The 14,720-nt window shown below is 37.1% G+C and overlaps 1 protein-coding gene across 1 annotated transcript in view; it reads left to right on the top strand.

Moving 5' to 3' along the window:
- The window catches only part of LOC116109898, a 28,227-nt gene extending 17,910 nt beyond the window's left edge, over positions 1–10,317 (top strand). The window contains exons 3-17 of the mRNA XM_031396133.1: positions 4,115–4,233; positions 4,898–5,034; positions 5,123–5,233; positions 5,395–5,493; positions 5,656–5,764; positions 5,888–6,088; positions 6,702–6,870; positions 6,979–7,057; positions 7,142–7,235; positions 7,547–7,643; positions 7,967–8,060; positions 8,676–8,748; positions 9,212–9,385; positions 9,475–9,597; positions 9,810–10,317. Of these exons, the coding sequence (XP_031251993.1) occupies positions 4,115–4,233; positions 4,898–5,034; positions 5,123–5,233; positions 5,395–5,493; positions 5,656–5,764; positions 5,888–6,088; positions 6,702–6,870; positions 6,979–7,057; positions 7,142–7,235; positions 7,547–7,643; positions 7,967–8,060; positions 8,676–8,748; positions 9,212–9,385; positions 9,475–9,597; positions 9,810–9,971 (1,841 nt within the window). The 3' untranslated portion in view covers positions 9,972–10,317. The remainder of the gene's footprint in view (positions 1–4,114; positions 4,234–4,897; positions 5,035–5,122; positions 5,234–5,394; positions 5,494–5,655; positions 5,765–5,887; positions 6,089–6,701; positions 6,871–6,978; positions 7,058–7,141; positions 7,236–7,546; positions 7,644–7,966; positions 8,061–8,675; positions 8,749–9,211; positions 9,386–9,474; positions 9,598–9,809) is intronic.
- Positions 10,318–14,720: the final 4,403 nt, after the last annotated feature.

Here is a 14,720-nt window from a genome sequence, read left to right as displayed (position 1 = left end):
TCTTCAATTATTATAATATATAATATGTTACAATATGAGAGGATTATTTACAAAAAAAACAAACAAACCTCTTTAAAAGTGTCTGGATGACTAACATGCACTTCATGTCGATGAGATTAGAGGGTAGCTAATAAAAAAACAAGCACACTTATTCCAAGTTCAATATACAGTGCATGTATATGTTAGCTCCTGCAATGGTCTTTTCCAGTATGAGGAGCCGTAAGTGGTACTGTTTTGTACATGTTGATAACAATTTTGCACCAATTAGATTGATTCGATTGATGTTGAACCAACAATGTTATGAATGAAAAGCAGTAAGATAATGACACAAAGAGTTTTAAAGTGGTTCGACGAGTTAAACTCTGGAGTCTATGTCACTATTTTTTGTATTTACTGTGAAGCTTACAATAATTTTCTAAAACAATTTGTTAATCCATTTCTCATCGTTGGAGGGGGTTTTATATAGATTTTGTACAAAGAAAGAGCGAAATAAAGGGATTACAATTAAGATTGAAATACACTCCAATATTCTCGCGATTGAGCGCTGAGATTGCGCCAAGATTTCTGTCGATCTGATCCCTTCTGAGATATTCAAGATCTGAAGTTATCTGTGATTTGGTTAAACAACTGTAAGATTGGTCGCGACTAGCTTGTACTAGGTCGAGCTACATCTCGACGAGCTTATGTTGGATCGGACTATTGATTGAGTCAAACTGATTTGGATCGAGCTATAACCTTGCAATTCTCGAAACTTGATGGAAAATCACACAACATATGCCCCCTAGTGTTCGATGCTCGTATCAAGCTTCGAAGATTATTACTCAATTTGATATCAAGCTCGAACTTCGTCGGTTGTGTGCTAAATGTAGGTATGGTCAAGCTTCATGAGTCGGACAATCTTTAGTTGACGTACGCTAATGTAGGTATGGTCAAGCTTCATGAGTCGGACTAATCTTCAGTTGACGTACTCAACACTTGGCTTTTCTTGTGCTGTGATATTCTTGACAAACTTGGAATTTGAAATGAGGGTATATGTGTAACTTCCACGTAGTGAGGTCGCATTAAATGCATAGCCTTTGACAGTTATTTTTCGTCGCACGTGGGCACTATAGCTGTCCATGCACGAAATCGAAGCGATGTGTGACGATAGTTATGACTTGTGGCTATTTGACAGTTGATCGACCCTTGGGATGATTGACACGTGGTTACATCCAAAAGCAGGGATTACTCGACGAATGAAGGGCTAAGATTCACTGTAGATTGACGCTACGGTTGAATCCCACCATTCGTCTCCCACACAAACCACTATAAAGCGGGAACTTGTAGAACTTCTATACACTTTGCAAAAGTTTTCGATTTTTTTGCTTATTCCGTCGTTGCTATGTCATTTTCACAGACGCTTTTCTGGCAAGTTTCTTTCATCTTTACACTTCGATAAGGCTTCTTTCTCCTCCTTTTTTGTTTTTTTTATACCTTTTTGCGGTTATGGGTTTAAGAGGGTTTACACTAGTGGTTGATGGAATCCTGGTAGCTCGCTTGTGTCTTTTGTCCGACGCAAGCTATCATGGGTGCTTGAACTGAAAGCAAAGTGTGGATTGGTTGCCGAATTTTTGAATTTTAACACATGTTCGCTTCTGTTTCAGGTATCTATAGGCGAGCTTTCACCATGTCTTCTCAGTGTAACCACAGCATTGATCGCATGTTTGATTCTCCTGTAGGCTCAGCGGTTCTCAGACATAATCCCTGAGATTTCTAAGTAGTCGTTGCATGGAGCTGGGACCCCGATGTGGCAGCCTCTTCTGACCACCTCTTTTGTGGAGATTTCTCAACCAAAGAAATCTCTAGCCCATAGGCCCCGAAAGGAACCATGTTCCTTCATCTTCCCTCATGGGCTCTTTGCCTGGTCTCCTTCCGGGTTAGTCTGCCCGTGAGATTCTCGTTCATAAGTAGAATGTGCGCAGCGATGCTGAGATTGTCGATTGTTCCTGGTGCCGACGAACCGGATTGGTTGTCGCTGAATTCCGACTTGTTGGGTAACATCGATGAACGTGGCCAGTCGAGGTCTTAGGGGGCCGACTGATGGTTTCTCAATTCAACCACGTTTTGTTGCACCGCCTGTGCAACCATTATTCTGATCATCTCCACTAATTGACCATTTTTAGGATTCAATGTCCCTGCCCCCTGTTGGTTCACAGCCTACCTTGGCACAACTGGTGGTCGATGCCGGCAGCGTCTTGATGCACCTCCTATGGGTGGTTTCCAAGTTGTCATGATTTCCAATGGTGGTTTTTGATCTTGTACGAACCATTATGGGCTTTGAGTGATCGAGTCACTAGGATTGTTTGCTGGAAATTCTGAGATTTTGGCGAAGGCCCTCTTTCTAGCGCCAAAATTTTGATACAAGATTTATACCAACTAAAGTATCCAATTAACCTTGATAGAATCGAAACTGATGTGTGTGTGATTACGAGTAACTAGCAATGTCATGAATGAAAAGTAGTAAAATAATGACACAATAGTTTTAAAGTGTTCGACCGTTCGACTTCAACGAGTTAACCTTGAGCCTATATTCACTATTTTGTGTATTTGCTGTGAGAGCTTACAATAATATTCCTAAACAATTGCTAACCCTTTCTCATCGTTGGAGAGAGTTTATATACAGATTTTGTATAAAGGAAAGAGCAAAAATAAATGATTAAATTAAGATTGAAACGCAACCCGATATTCCTGTGATTGAGCCCTGAGATTGTGTCAAGATTGTTGTCGATCTAATCCCTTCGAGATATCTACAATCTGAAGTTATTTTGAGCTGGTTGAACATTGTAAGGATTAATTGTGATTAGCTTGTGTTAGGTCGAGCTACATCTGACAACTTATGTTGGGTTAGAAAATCGATTGAGTGAACTAATTCTAGATCAGTTATAACCTCATAATTCTCCAACTTGGTGGAAAATCTCACACACTAGGATAAATATATTTTCTTGGAAATCTTGAATTTGACTGAGTCAATCTCTACAATTTTCTTATTAAATTATACGTAAATATATGCTTGTCTTGACTGTGAATCCGTGATTGTATTGATAATTATGAAAGCATGTTAAAAGACAAGATTTGTCAATTTCCATCTGTTTAAACTTTAAATGGACTTTATGAAGTACCATTTAAAATGTGAGAACAAGTTTATGGGAGAAAACGTAAGCTTACCTTTTGTCTTTTGGGCGGTGGATTAGAGTAAGAGTCAGAATGATCCTGTGGCAAATTGTAAAAGAGGATATGTATAGTTTTAAACCAAGATTTTTAATATATAGTGGGACTAACCAGGAAAGGATTCAGTTTTGACTTTTGGCCATATCATCATCGCATACATGGTAAGTAGTGGTGGGAATTAATACAACTCAATGCAAAAAGGAATTGTCAATCTAAGCAATAAAATAATAATGATAGAATACTGTTTTTGAAGGAAATATAATTGGGAAGATGGATGAATATAGTTTTGGTTATTGGAATCAGAAAAGGAAAAGCAGCTACAACATAATCAAATTGCTTATTATCATTACATTGATCCCTGTCGCTGGTTTTTTTTCTTTTGGGACATTATTGAGCAGCTCTAGATTTGCACAACTTAACATCAAAGAGTATGAAAAAAATGAAATTACATTGAACCAGCTAGTGTGGACTCCTGACTTTCTCCACTAATTTATCTACTTATATTAGTTTTAAGCCAATCCATTACATATAATAGGTAATTGGATAGTGAACAAAAATATAATCCACCCAACAAATGATTTGTTATCCAAAGAACTCTCCCATAGTATAATTGTATTAAACATTGTGATTGGCCAAAATCCAAATGAAATCTCCTAAGCCTATCTAAAGTGTTATTTATTATTGCTTTAAAGCTGCTTTCCAGTGTTAGGCTTTTAGCTACCATCAATCTTCCTGTTAAACAGCACATTATTTTCTCTTTGCCAGGTCACTTTCCCATATTCGAACCGACTTTCTTTGAAACTAATAAAGCCACTGTTGATTTTTCTGTGACTTGACCAGGGCCAAATCTAGAATCTCCATGTGCCTAAAAAGATTAACACGGATGGATGGAATGATGAAGGTTCAGATCCACTCAAAGGCTCCATCAACCCTGCCGAGGTTCCAACTGGAGACTTGGTGCATGTATGGTGCTTGCCAAGCACAGCGAATGTTGGACATCAGGAAATGCCTAGACATTTAGAGCCTGTAAGAATTGTAACATAATTTTTTATTTCTTTTATTTCATGGTTGAATTTTCTTAAAGTGATCTCACCTTAGCACTTGTTTTATGAACATGTTACTTGATAAAAATGCTTATCGCAGCTTCCATTTCCTTTCATTTGCATTATGTGCCTGAGTGTAATGTTCGCAGATGCACACCTGGCTTTACTTACTTACATCTTTGAATAATTTGATGACGTTATGCTTTTTAGGCAATGTGGTTATCTGGTAAATCAATAGCTAATGGTGCTACTAAGCATGTGAATACATGATTTCTTAAGTGCACATCATATCCATGTGTTAATGCCCACATGACCCAACTTGTTTCTCTTTTTTATGAAATACGTTTCAGACTACGTAATTTAAAAGGGAATTGGTAAGTTCAGCATAGGTTGGGGTGTCTGGGTTTTCTTGGATAGTTATCTTTTCCACTCATATTTTTGGCAAGTGAGCTATAAATTCAGGGACTTACTTCAAGGAACCTTGATTTATGAATATATGATCCCTGCCATCATTTTCTCTCAGAATAAGAAGGAGATGTTTCGTCATTTCTTTTATTTGTTTTAATTGTATCTGCTTCTGATGTTTTATGGCTATGTGGAGTGGCTTTTGCATTCAGGAATCTAAATTTTCTTTTCTTATCTTTAAGATAAATCTTCTGGCAGCTAGAAATGAGAGAGAATGTATTCAAATTGCTCTTCGTCCAAAAGTCTCTTGGAGCAGTTCTGGTATTGCTGGGGTTGTGCAGGTTCAGTGTACTGATTTATGCTCCACATCTGGCGATCGGTTAGTTGCTTGAAAACATATTCTTCTTGACACAGCTTGATGAATCACTCCTCTGGTTTATGATCTTGCTGATATTGGCTCTTGGCAGGTTGGTTGTTGGCCAATCACTATCGTTGCGGCGTGTCGTACCAATATTAGGTTTCCCTGATGCTCTAGTACCCCTTGACCTTCCAGTTAGTCAGATAAACTTACTTCCTGGGTAATGTCCATTCATTGATTAGTTAGTCAGATAAACTTACTTCCTGGGTAATGTCCATTCATTGATTTGATAATGCTTATGTTATTATAGTGTGAAGAAAACTTGGATGGTTTCTTATTGCCTGAAATTGAGATGGCATTCTTGGTCTTTCCCTGCTGCAGGGAAACAACTGCGATTTGGGTTTCTATAGATGTTCCAAGTGCACAGCCCCCAGGTCTATATGAAGGGGAGATCATAATCACTTCTAAGGCAGATGCAGAGTACATTCTTTGCTCTTTACACATCTTTAACTATATTTCTGAGTTGCATATTTCAGTTTAGAACCATCACCATAAGAAGTCTTTATTGGTGTGAATTCTGAATTGTCAATTACAGTTCTGTAATTTTATACCTGCAAAATAGTAATTCATTCCAACTCGCAGATCTTCATCACAGTGCTTGGGCAAAGATGAGAAGCATCAAGTATTTATGGAGATTAGGAACTGTCTTGACATTGTGGAGCCCATTGATGTAAAACATTTGGATGAAGTGGTGAATTTCTGAGTCTATTTTGTTTCTAATTCTCTCCTGTTTCTCTCTCTCTCTCTCTCTCTCTCTCTTTTGGGGTTTGTTTGAATTTGTTACTGGGTTCTTATGCTAGCCATTGATATATAGGTAGAAAGAGTGAAGTCTGCAACTACATCTTTAAGAAGAATTCTTGTGTCTCCCCTATTTTCTGAGTTCTATTCAGATAATGGACCAGTTGATATGATGGATGAAGATGCTATATCCAATCTTTCAATACGTGTGAAGTTAAGTTTGACAGTTTGGGGCTTCATTTTGCCTGCAACTCCATCGCTTCCTGCTGTATTTGGTGTATCCAATATCTTTGCTAATTTATGTGTTTTTTGAAATTTCTAATATCTCTAGATGACCAATTGTCAGTTTTCTCTTGATGTTCCTCATGAAGAATATGTATGGTATTATATAGTTCCAGACTAGCTGTCCATGAGAAGACTGAAAATTTGAATCTAAAGATGTGGGGAAGTAAATATACTAGTGCCACTGGCTCTTAAAAGAAAAGCAAAGGTGCTTCAAACAATATAGTTATGAAGAAACCAAAAACATTAAATAAGACACACATTCATTGAGTACATATAAAATCAAAGGCCAAGCATATTACGTTGTGATTTGGTGCACACCTTTCAATTTATACTAGTACATTTTGCATATTTCAGTAGGTACATGAAGTTGCTAAAAGCATGTATAATTATGAGTAATTACCTTTGAAAATAATGAAAACAGAAATGCTTTGGCATGCTTTCTGCCATGTGATTGAGACTGTTACTTAGAGTCTGCTTTATCCAATCTTTGCCGTAGAACCTTGAGTGCTAATCTTTTGCAATATCTTCTATTGTTAGCATATTGTGTGCTAGATGACATATAACAGGTAACTTTTATTGTTGTCTCCACTTTAACTATATAATAGATATCTGATACTGTAATTGAGGATCGTTTTGGTGTTCAACACGGGAGTGACGAGTGGTATGACGCACTAGATCGGCATTTCAAGTGGCTTCTTCAATACAGAATCAGCCCTTATTTTTGCAGATGGGGTGATAGCATGCGTGTTTTGACATATACAAGCCCATGGCCGGGTAATCTAGTCAAGAATGCTGAATGCAGTGTTCTAATCTACTTTTACAGATTGACTGATTGCTTCATCTTCCTCGTTTGCTTTAATGTTTCCTCTATTATTTTGGCAGCTGATCATCCGAAATCTGATGAATACTTTTCAGACTCACGACTAGCAGCATATGCTGTACCATACAAAGCAATTTCTAGGTATAGATTCAGTTGTCCATTCTTGCTGAGATATATTAACAATTAAACCTGATCAAGTTTTGCTGGTTTGTGGATGTGAAATAGTAATGGTGGCGCAAAAGATTACTTGCAGAAAGAAGTTGAGATCTTGAGGACAAAAGCTCACTGGAAGAAAGCCTATTTTTACTTATGGGACGAGGTATGAACAACAGTCAATTGGCAGGAAAATAAACTTCTGCAATCCATGTTAATTGGATTCAGCATTCTGGGATGATTTTTGCTTTTTTCTTTAAATTTTTATCTAGTTTTCTTGCCCGTTCTCTCATATATGTAATTTTCTCTGTCATTTTATTCCTGCAAGGTAAACTATAAGTTTGTTATTTTTTGCCTTCATTTTCATCATGTATATTATTGCAGATTGGTCTTATTGTGACTGCAAAGGGCTCTTAATGCAATGCATTTTGTTATGATCTTTCTAATATATATGTGCATGTGTTACTTTAATGACAGCCATTGAACATGGAACACTACAATTCTGTTCGTAATATGGCCAGTGACATTCATGCTTACGCTCCGGATGCTCGTGTTTTAACTACTTACTATTGTGGTATGATTTTTTACTTCATTTCTCTAACATACTACAATAAGATGTTTTTATTCCTCTTACATGTTTTTGCAGTACACTTCATTTGAGTGATTCGTCATCTTGCCCTTTTGTCATCACTTGGGAGTAGCTATAGAAGTTGTTTAAGTTACTAATATGATATAAATTTTCTTGGTAGCTAGCAAGTTGTCCTCTGGTTGCCACAATACATTTATTGTTTTTTCAAGTGACTTTTTTAAGGGTTATATGTTACTGTACTGTGCCATTGTTTTACATTTGGTTCGGTTTTTTTATGCTATAACTCATGGTTTTCTTCTTCTATGTAGGGCCAAGCGATGCACCTCTCGCACCTACACCATTTGAGTCTTTTGTAAAGGTTCCAAAGTTTCTAAGGCCTCACACTCAAATTTATTGTACAAGGTATTGCTCACAAAATAGTCTTCTAACTTCAACTTTAGGCCCGAGATTGTCTTCTCTGTATGGACTGCGTTACATTGAGTTTGAATTGGAAAAAGAGTCTAATTTTATTTGCAGCAGTAGCGTTACTGTTTCGTGTAAGAAAATCATTCAAGTAAAATATATTTTACCAAGTATAAGGATAACACTGCAGGCTCTCAACTACAATTCGTACAAATTTGTCTAAGAATAGGAATTTTCCTGCCTTGGCTATTTAAATTTAGAAAATTTTGATAATTTCATGGCCATCTTTGTTGGAAGGGTCCCGGGTTTGGCAAGATATTCTTACCAGTGTCACTTTTTTTAAGGCTTTAATTGATTTTTATATGAACCTTGCCAGAATGACTATCAACCCATCCTAGGATTCCTCTCAACTATTATTCTCCAACATTTTATTTGACTGAGTATAAGGGCGCAGAATTCAGCTTTTTTCTTGTTAACTACTCTATATGTCTAAAATTAACTTTTCTTTTAGTTCCATGCATTTATCTGAGCTTAAGTGCCAGAAGCGTGTTATAAATGGATAGCATAACTCTGACGTTGAATTGTATCCTAAAAGATGGATTATTTTGTTTGCAGCGAGTGGGTACTTGGTAACCGAGAGGATTTGGTAAAGGATATTCTTGTAGAATTGCAGCCCGAGAATGGTGAGGTAATCTATATTGAGGACTTTTCGGCCACTGCTCTGGAAAAAGTCCAGTACAGTTCTTGTGTCCTTAATGATCCATTCATAACTTATGAATATTTGGTATTTACTATCAACTAAGTGGAGCTGTTGGTGCTTTTGGTGGATTTATCACTGTTACAGAATTGCTTCATGCTCAGGTTTTCGGATTTGTGGTCTAAATGTTAAATCTGCTATCTTCAACACTATTTGCCTTCATATTTCTAGAACCTACTTTGTTATTTTTGACCATCTTATTCTTATCTTTGTATCTTTATCTGATTTAAAATTCCATGTTTAGGTGTTTCTCTGAAATTTATTGTAATGGCTCTAACTGATTGATGCATGTTATTAATTTGATCTTTCGCAAAAGCTGCATGCTTGATGTTGAAAGGTTTATGAGAAATATTGAGGGTTATGCTCAAGGGAACTGAGTATTTTGTTTTTGCAGGAATGGTGGACATATGTGTGCATGGGACCATCTGATCCTCATCCAAATTGGCACCTCGGGATGCGAGGTACCCAGCACCGTGCTGTAATGTGGCGAGTGTGGAAAGAAGGTGGAACGGGATTCTTATATTGGGGTGCCAACTGTTATGAGAAGGCAACAGTTCCCAGTGCAGAGGTAATTTGCCTGGTTACCGAACCCTTGATTGGCTCTTTTAGAATGTCTTTCTTTCTCTCCCTGAGTTTAAAATGTATGTTTGTAAGCAGATAAAATTCAGGCGGGGCCTTCCACCGGGTGATGGGGTTTTGTTTTACCCTGGTGAGGTATTTTCATCTTCGCGTGAACCTGTAGCTTCAGTAAGACTAGAACGCATTCTCAGCGGTTTGCAGGTGAGGATAATTTTTCATAATTTTATGCTGAATTGGTTTGCTAATGCATATACCTTTCAATTCATTTTTCCATATTTTTAATTTGAATGATGAATGGTGTAACATTTTCTTAAATTTTTTTCAAAATGAATCATTTTCTGAATTCTAATTTGTTTCATTAACTGGTGCAATTAAAAATTTTAATATTTTTATATTCTTGAACTTGGTATTAGGATATTGAGTATCTGAACCTCTATGCTTCAAAATATGGGAGAGATGAAGGGGTTGCCCTCTTGGAGAAGACAGGGATGTATCTAGGTCCTGAGCGTTATACACATGAACATATGCCAATTGATGTATTGCGAGGTGAGATATACAATACGTGCAGACCTTGAATACTTTGTTTGTTGTCATCTGAGGAAGTTCACTTTCCTTCTTTTTTGGTTGTAATAGTACACTGTGGACCAGAAAAAAATTATTTCCTTAAAAGTGTGATTGAACAAAACCTGAGAGGCCTTTGTGTAAAGTACGTGTTGATATCAACATGTAGGTAGATTGAAATCCATGTTGTGGTTAGGGGCAGCAGCTTCAGAAATGATGGTTTATTTCCAAAATCATTTCATTTCATTGTTGTAGGCCGTGGCTATGTATTGCCATTCCATTAGCTCTTTTCTTATTTGGCAGGAATCATAAGTTGAACTCTATTGTCTATTGTATGTATATATTTATATTATACATGTATATGCGTATATAAAATAACTATACAGTAATTTCTTATTAATTCGAACAAATCAAAGGGTAAGAAATTGTATTACCAATTAAAATTTAAGATTCTTAATTTGCACTTCTTTTTTAATATTTTTTGGTCTAAACATAGGATCTTTATTTTGATATTTAACGACATTCCTTCCATCTTCAATTATTTATAATATATAATATGGTTACATATATGAGGAGGAATTATTTACAAAAACAAACAAACCCTCTTTAAAAAGTGATCTGGATGACTAACATGCACTTCATGTCGATGAGATTAGAGGGTAAGCTAAATAAACAAAACAAGCACACTTATTCCAAGTTCAATATACAGGTGCATGTATATGTTAGCTCCTGCAATGGTCTTTTCCAGTATGAGGAGCCGTAAGTGGTACTGTTTTGTACATGTTGATACAAAATTTTGCACCAATTAGATTGATTCGATTGATGTTGAACCAACAATGTTATGAATGAAAAGCAGTAAGATAATGACACAAAGAGTTTTAAAGTGGTTCGACGAGTTAAACTCTGGAGTCTATGTCAACTATTTTTGTATTTACTGTGAGAGCTTACAATAATATTTCTAAAACAATTTGTTAATCATTTTCTCATCGTTGGAGGGGGTTTATATATAGATTTTGTACAAAGGAAAGAGCGAAAATAAAGGGATTACAATTAAGATTGAAATACAACTCCGATATTCTCGCGATTGAGCGCTGAGATTGCGCCAAGATTTCTGTCGATCTGATCCCTTCTGAGATATTCAAGATCTGAAGTTATCTGTGAGTTGGTTAAACAACTGTAAGGATTGGTCGCGACTAGCTTGTACTAGGTCGAGCTACATCTCGACGAGCTTATGTTGGATCGGACTATTGATTGAGTCAAACTGATTTTGGATCGAGCTATAACCTTGCAATTCTCGAAACTTGATGGAAAAATCACACACAACATATGCCCCCTAGTGTTCGGTGCTCGTATCAAGCTTCGAAGATTATTACTCAATTTGATATCAAGCTCGAACTTCGTCGGTTGTGTGCTAAATGTAGGTATGGTCAAGCTTCATGAGTCGGACTAATCTTTAGTTGACGTACGCTAAATGTAGGTATGGTCAAGCTTCATGAGTCGGACTAATCTTCAGTTGACGTACTCAACACTTGGCTTTTCTTGTGCTGTGATATTCTTGACAAACTTGGAATTTGAAATGAGGGGTATATGTGTAACTTCCACGTAGTGAGGTCGCATTAAATGCAATAGCCTTTGACAGTTATTTTTCGTCGCACGTGGGCAACTATAGCTGTCCATGCACGAAATCGAAGCGATGTGTGACGATAGTTATGACTGTGGCTATTTGACAGTTGATCGACCCTTGGGGATGATTGACACGTGGTTACATCCAAAAGCAGGGATTACTCGACGAATGAAGGGCTAAGATTCACTGTAGATTGACGGCTACGGTTGAATCCCACCATTTCGTCTCCCACACAAACCACTATAAAAGCGGGTAACTTTGTCAGAACTTCTATACACTTTGCAAAAGTTTTCGGATTTTTTTGCTTATTCCGTCGTTGCTATGTCATTTTCACGACGCTTTTCTGGCAAGTTTCTTTCATCTTTACACTTCGATAAGGCTTCTTTCTCCTCCTTTATTTGTTTTTTTTATACCTTTTTGCGGTTATGGGTTTAAGGAGGGTTTACACTAGTGGTTGATGGAATCCTGGTAGCTCGCTTGTGTCTTTTGTCCGACGCAAGCTATCATGGGTGCTTGAACTGAAAGCAAAGTGTGGATTGGTTGCCGAATTTTTGAATTTTAACACATGTTCGCTTCTGTTTCAGGTATCTATAGGCGAGCTTTCACCATGTCTTCATCGTGTAACCACAGCATTGATCGCATGTTTGATTCTCCTGTAGGCTCAGCGGTTCTCAAGAACATAATCCCTGAGATTTCTAAGGATGTCGTTGCATGGAGCTGGGACCCCGATGTGGCAGCCTCTTCTGACCACTCTTTTGTGGAGATTTCTCAACCAAAGAAATCTCTAGCCCATAGGCCCCGAAAGGAACCATGTTCCTTCATCTTCCCTCATGGGCTCTTTGCCTGGTCTCCTTCCGGGGTTAGTCTGCCCGTGAGATTCTCGTTCATAAGTAGAATGTGCGCAGCGATGCTGAGATTGTCGATTGTTCCTTGGTGCCGACGAACCGGATTGGTTGTCGGCTGAATTCCGACTTGTTGGGGTAACATCGATGAAGCGTGGCCAGTCGAGGTCTTAGGGGGCCGACTGATGGTTTCTCAATTCAACCACGTTTTGTTGCACCGCCTGTGCAACCATTATTCTGATCATCTCCACTAATTGACCATTTTTAGGATTCAATGTCCCTGCCCCCTGTTGGTTCACAGCCTGCTACCTTGGCAACACTGGTGGTCGATGCCCGGCAGCGTCTTGATGCACCTCCTAATGGGTGGTTTCCAAGTTGTCATGATTTCCAATGGTGGTTTTTGATCTTGTACGAACCATTATGGGCTTTGAGTGATCGAGTCACTAGGATTGTTTGCTGGAAATTCTGAGATTTTGGCGAAGGCCCTCTTTCTAGCGCCAAAATTTTGATACAAGATTTTATACCAACTAAAGTGATCCAATTAACCTTGATAGAATCGAAACTGATGTGTGTGTGATTACGAGTAACTAGCAATGTCATGAATGAAAAGTAGTAAAATAATGACACAAATAGTTTTAAAGTGGTTCGACCGTTCGACTTCAACGAGTTAAACTCTTGAGCCTATATTCACTATTTTTGTATTTGCTGTGAGAGCTTACAATAATATTCCTAGAACAATTGCTAACCCCTTTCTCATCGTTGGAGAGAGTTTATATACAGATTTTGTATAAAGGAAAGAGCGAAAATAAATGGATTATAATTAAGATTGAAACGCAACCCGATATTCCTGTGATTGAGCCCTGAGATTGTGTCAAGATTGTTGTCGATCTAATCCCCTTCGAGATATCTACAATCTGAAGTTATTTGTGAGCTGGTTGAACAATTGTAAGGATTAATTGTGATTAGCTTGTGTTAGGTCGAGCTACATCTTGACAAACTTATGTTGGGTTAGAAAATCGATTGAGTTGAACTAATTCTAGATCGAGTTATAACCTCATAATTCTCCAAACTTGGTGGAAAAATCTCACACACTAGGATAAATATATTTTTCTTGGAAATCTTGAATTTGACTGAGTCAATCTCTACAATTTTCTTATTTTAAATTATACGTAAAATATATGCTTTGTCTTGACTGTGAATCCGTGATTGTATTGATAATTATGAGAAAGCATGTTAAAAGACAAGATTTGTCAATTTCCATCTGTTTAAACTTTAAATGGACTTTATGAAGTACCATTTAAAATGTGAGAACAAGTTTTATGGGAGAAAACGTAAGCTTACCTTTTGTCTTTTGGGCGGTGGATTAGAGTTAAGAGTCAAGAATGATCCTGTGGCAAATTGTAAAAGAGGATATGTATAGTGTTAAACCAAGATTTTTAATATATAGTGGGACTAACCAGGAAAGGATTCAGTTTTGACTTTTGGCCATATCATCATCGCATACATGGTAAAGTGGTGGTGGGAATTAATACAACTCAATGCAAAAAGGAATTGTCAATCTAAGCAATAAAATAATAATGATAATGAATACTGTTTTTTGAAGGGAAATATAATTGGGAAGATGGATGAATATAGTTTTGGTTATTGGAATCAGAAAAGGAAAAGCAGCTACAACATAATCAAATTGCTTATTATCATTGCATTGATCCCTGTCGTTGGTTTTTTTTTCTTTTGGGACATTATTGAGCAGCTCTAGATTTGCACAACTTAACATCAAAAGAGTATGAAAAAAATGAAATTACATTGAACCAGCTAGGTGGTGACTCCTGACTTTCTCCACTAATTTATCTACTTATATTAGTTTTAAGCCAATCCATTACATATAATAGGGTAATTTGGGATAGTGGAAACAAAAATATAATCCACCCAACAAATGATTTGTTATCCAAAGAACTCTCCCATAGTATAATTGTATTAAACAATTGTGATTGGCCAAAATCCAAATGAAATCTCCTAAGCCTATCCAAACCAAAGTGTTATTTATTATTAGCTTTAAAGCTGCTTTCCAGTGTTAGGCTTTTAGCTACCATCAATCTTCCTGTTAAACAGCACATTATTTTCTCTTTGCCAGGTCACTTTCCCATATTCGAACCGACTTTCTTTGAAACATAATAAAGCCACTGTTGATTTTTCTGTGACTTGACCAGGGCCAAATCTAGAATCTCCATGTGCCTAAAAAGATTTAAACCAGACTTTAATTTGTTTATTATTCTTGTGTTATCATTCACCTACTAAAG

This window comes from Pistacia vera, unplaced genomic scaffold (genome assembly GCF_008641045.1).
Source record: "Pistacia vera cultivar Batoury unplaced genomic scaffold, PisVer_v2 Contig590, whole genome shotgun sequence".
Lineage (NCBI taxonomy): Eukaryota > Viridiplantae > Streptophyta > Magnoliopsida > Sapindales > Anacardiaceae > Pistacia > Pistacia vera.
This window is presented reverse-complemented; position numbering and strand designations above follow the sequence as displayed.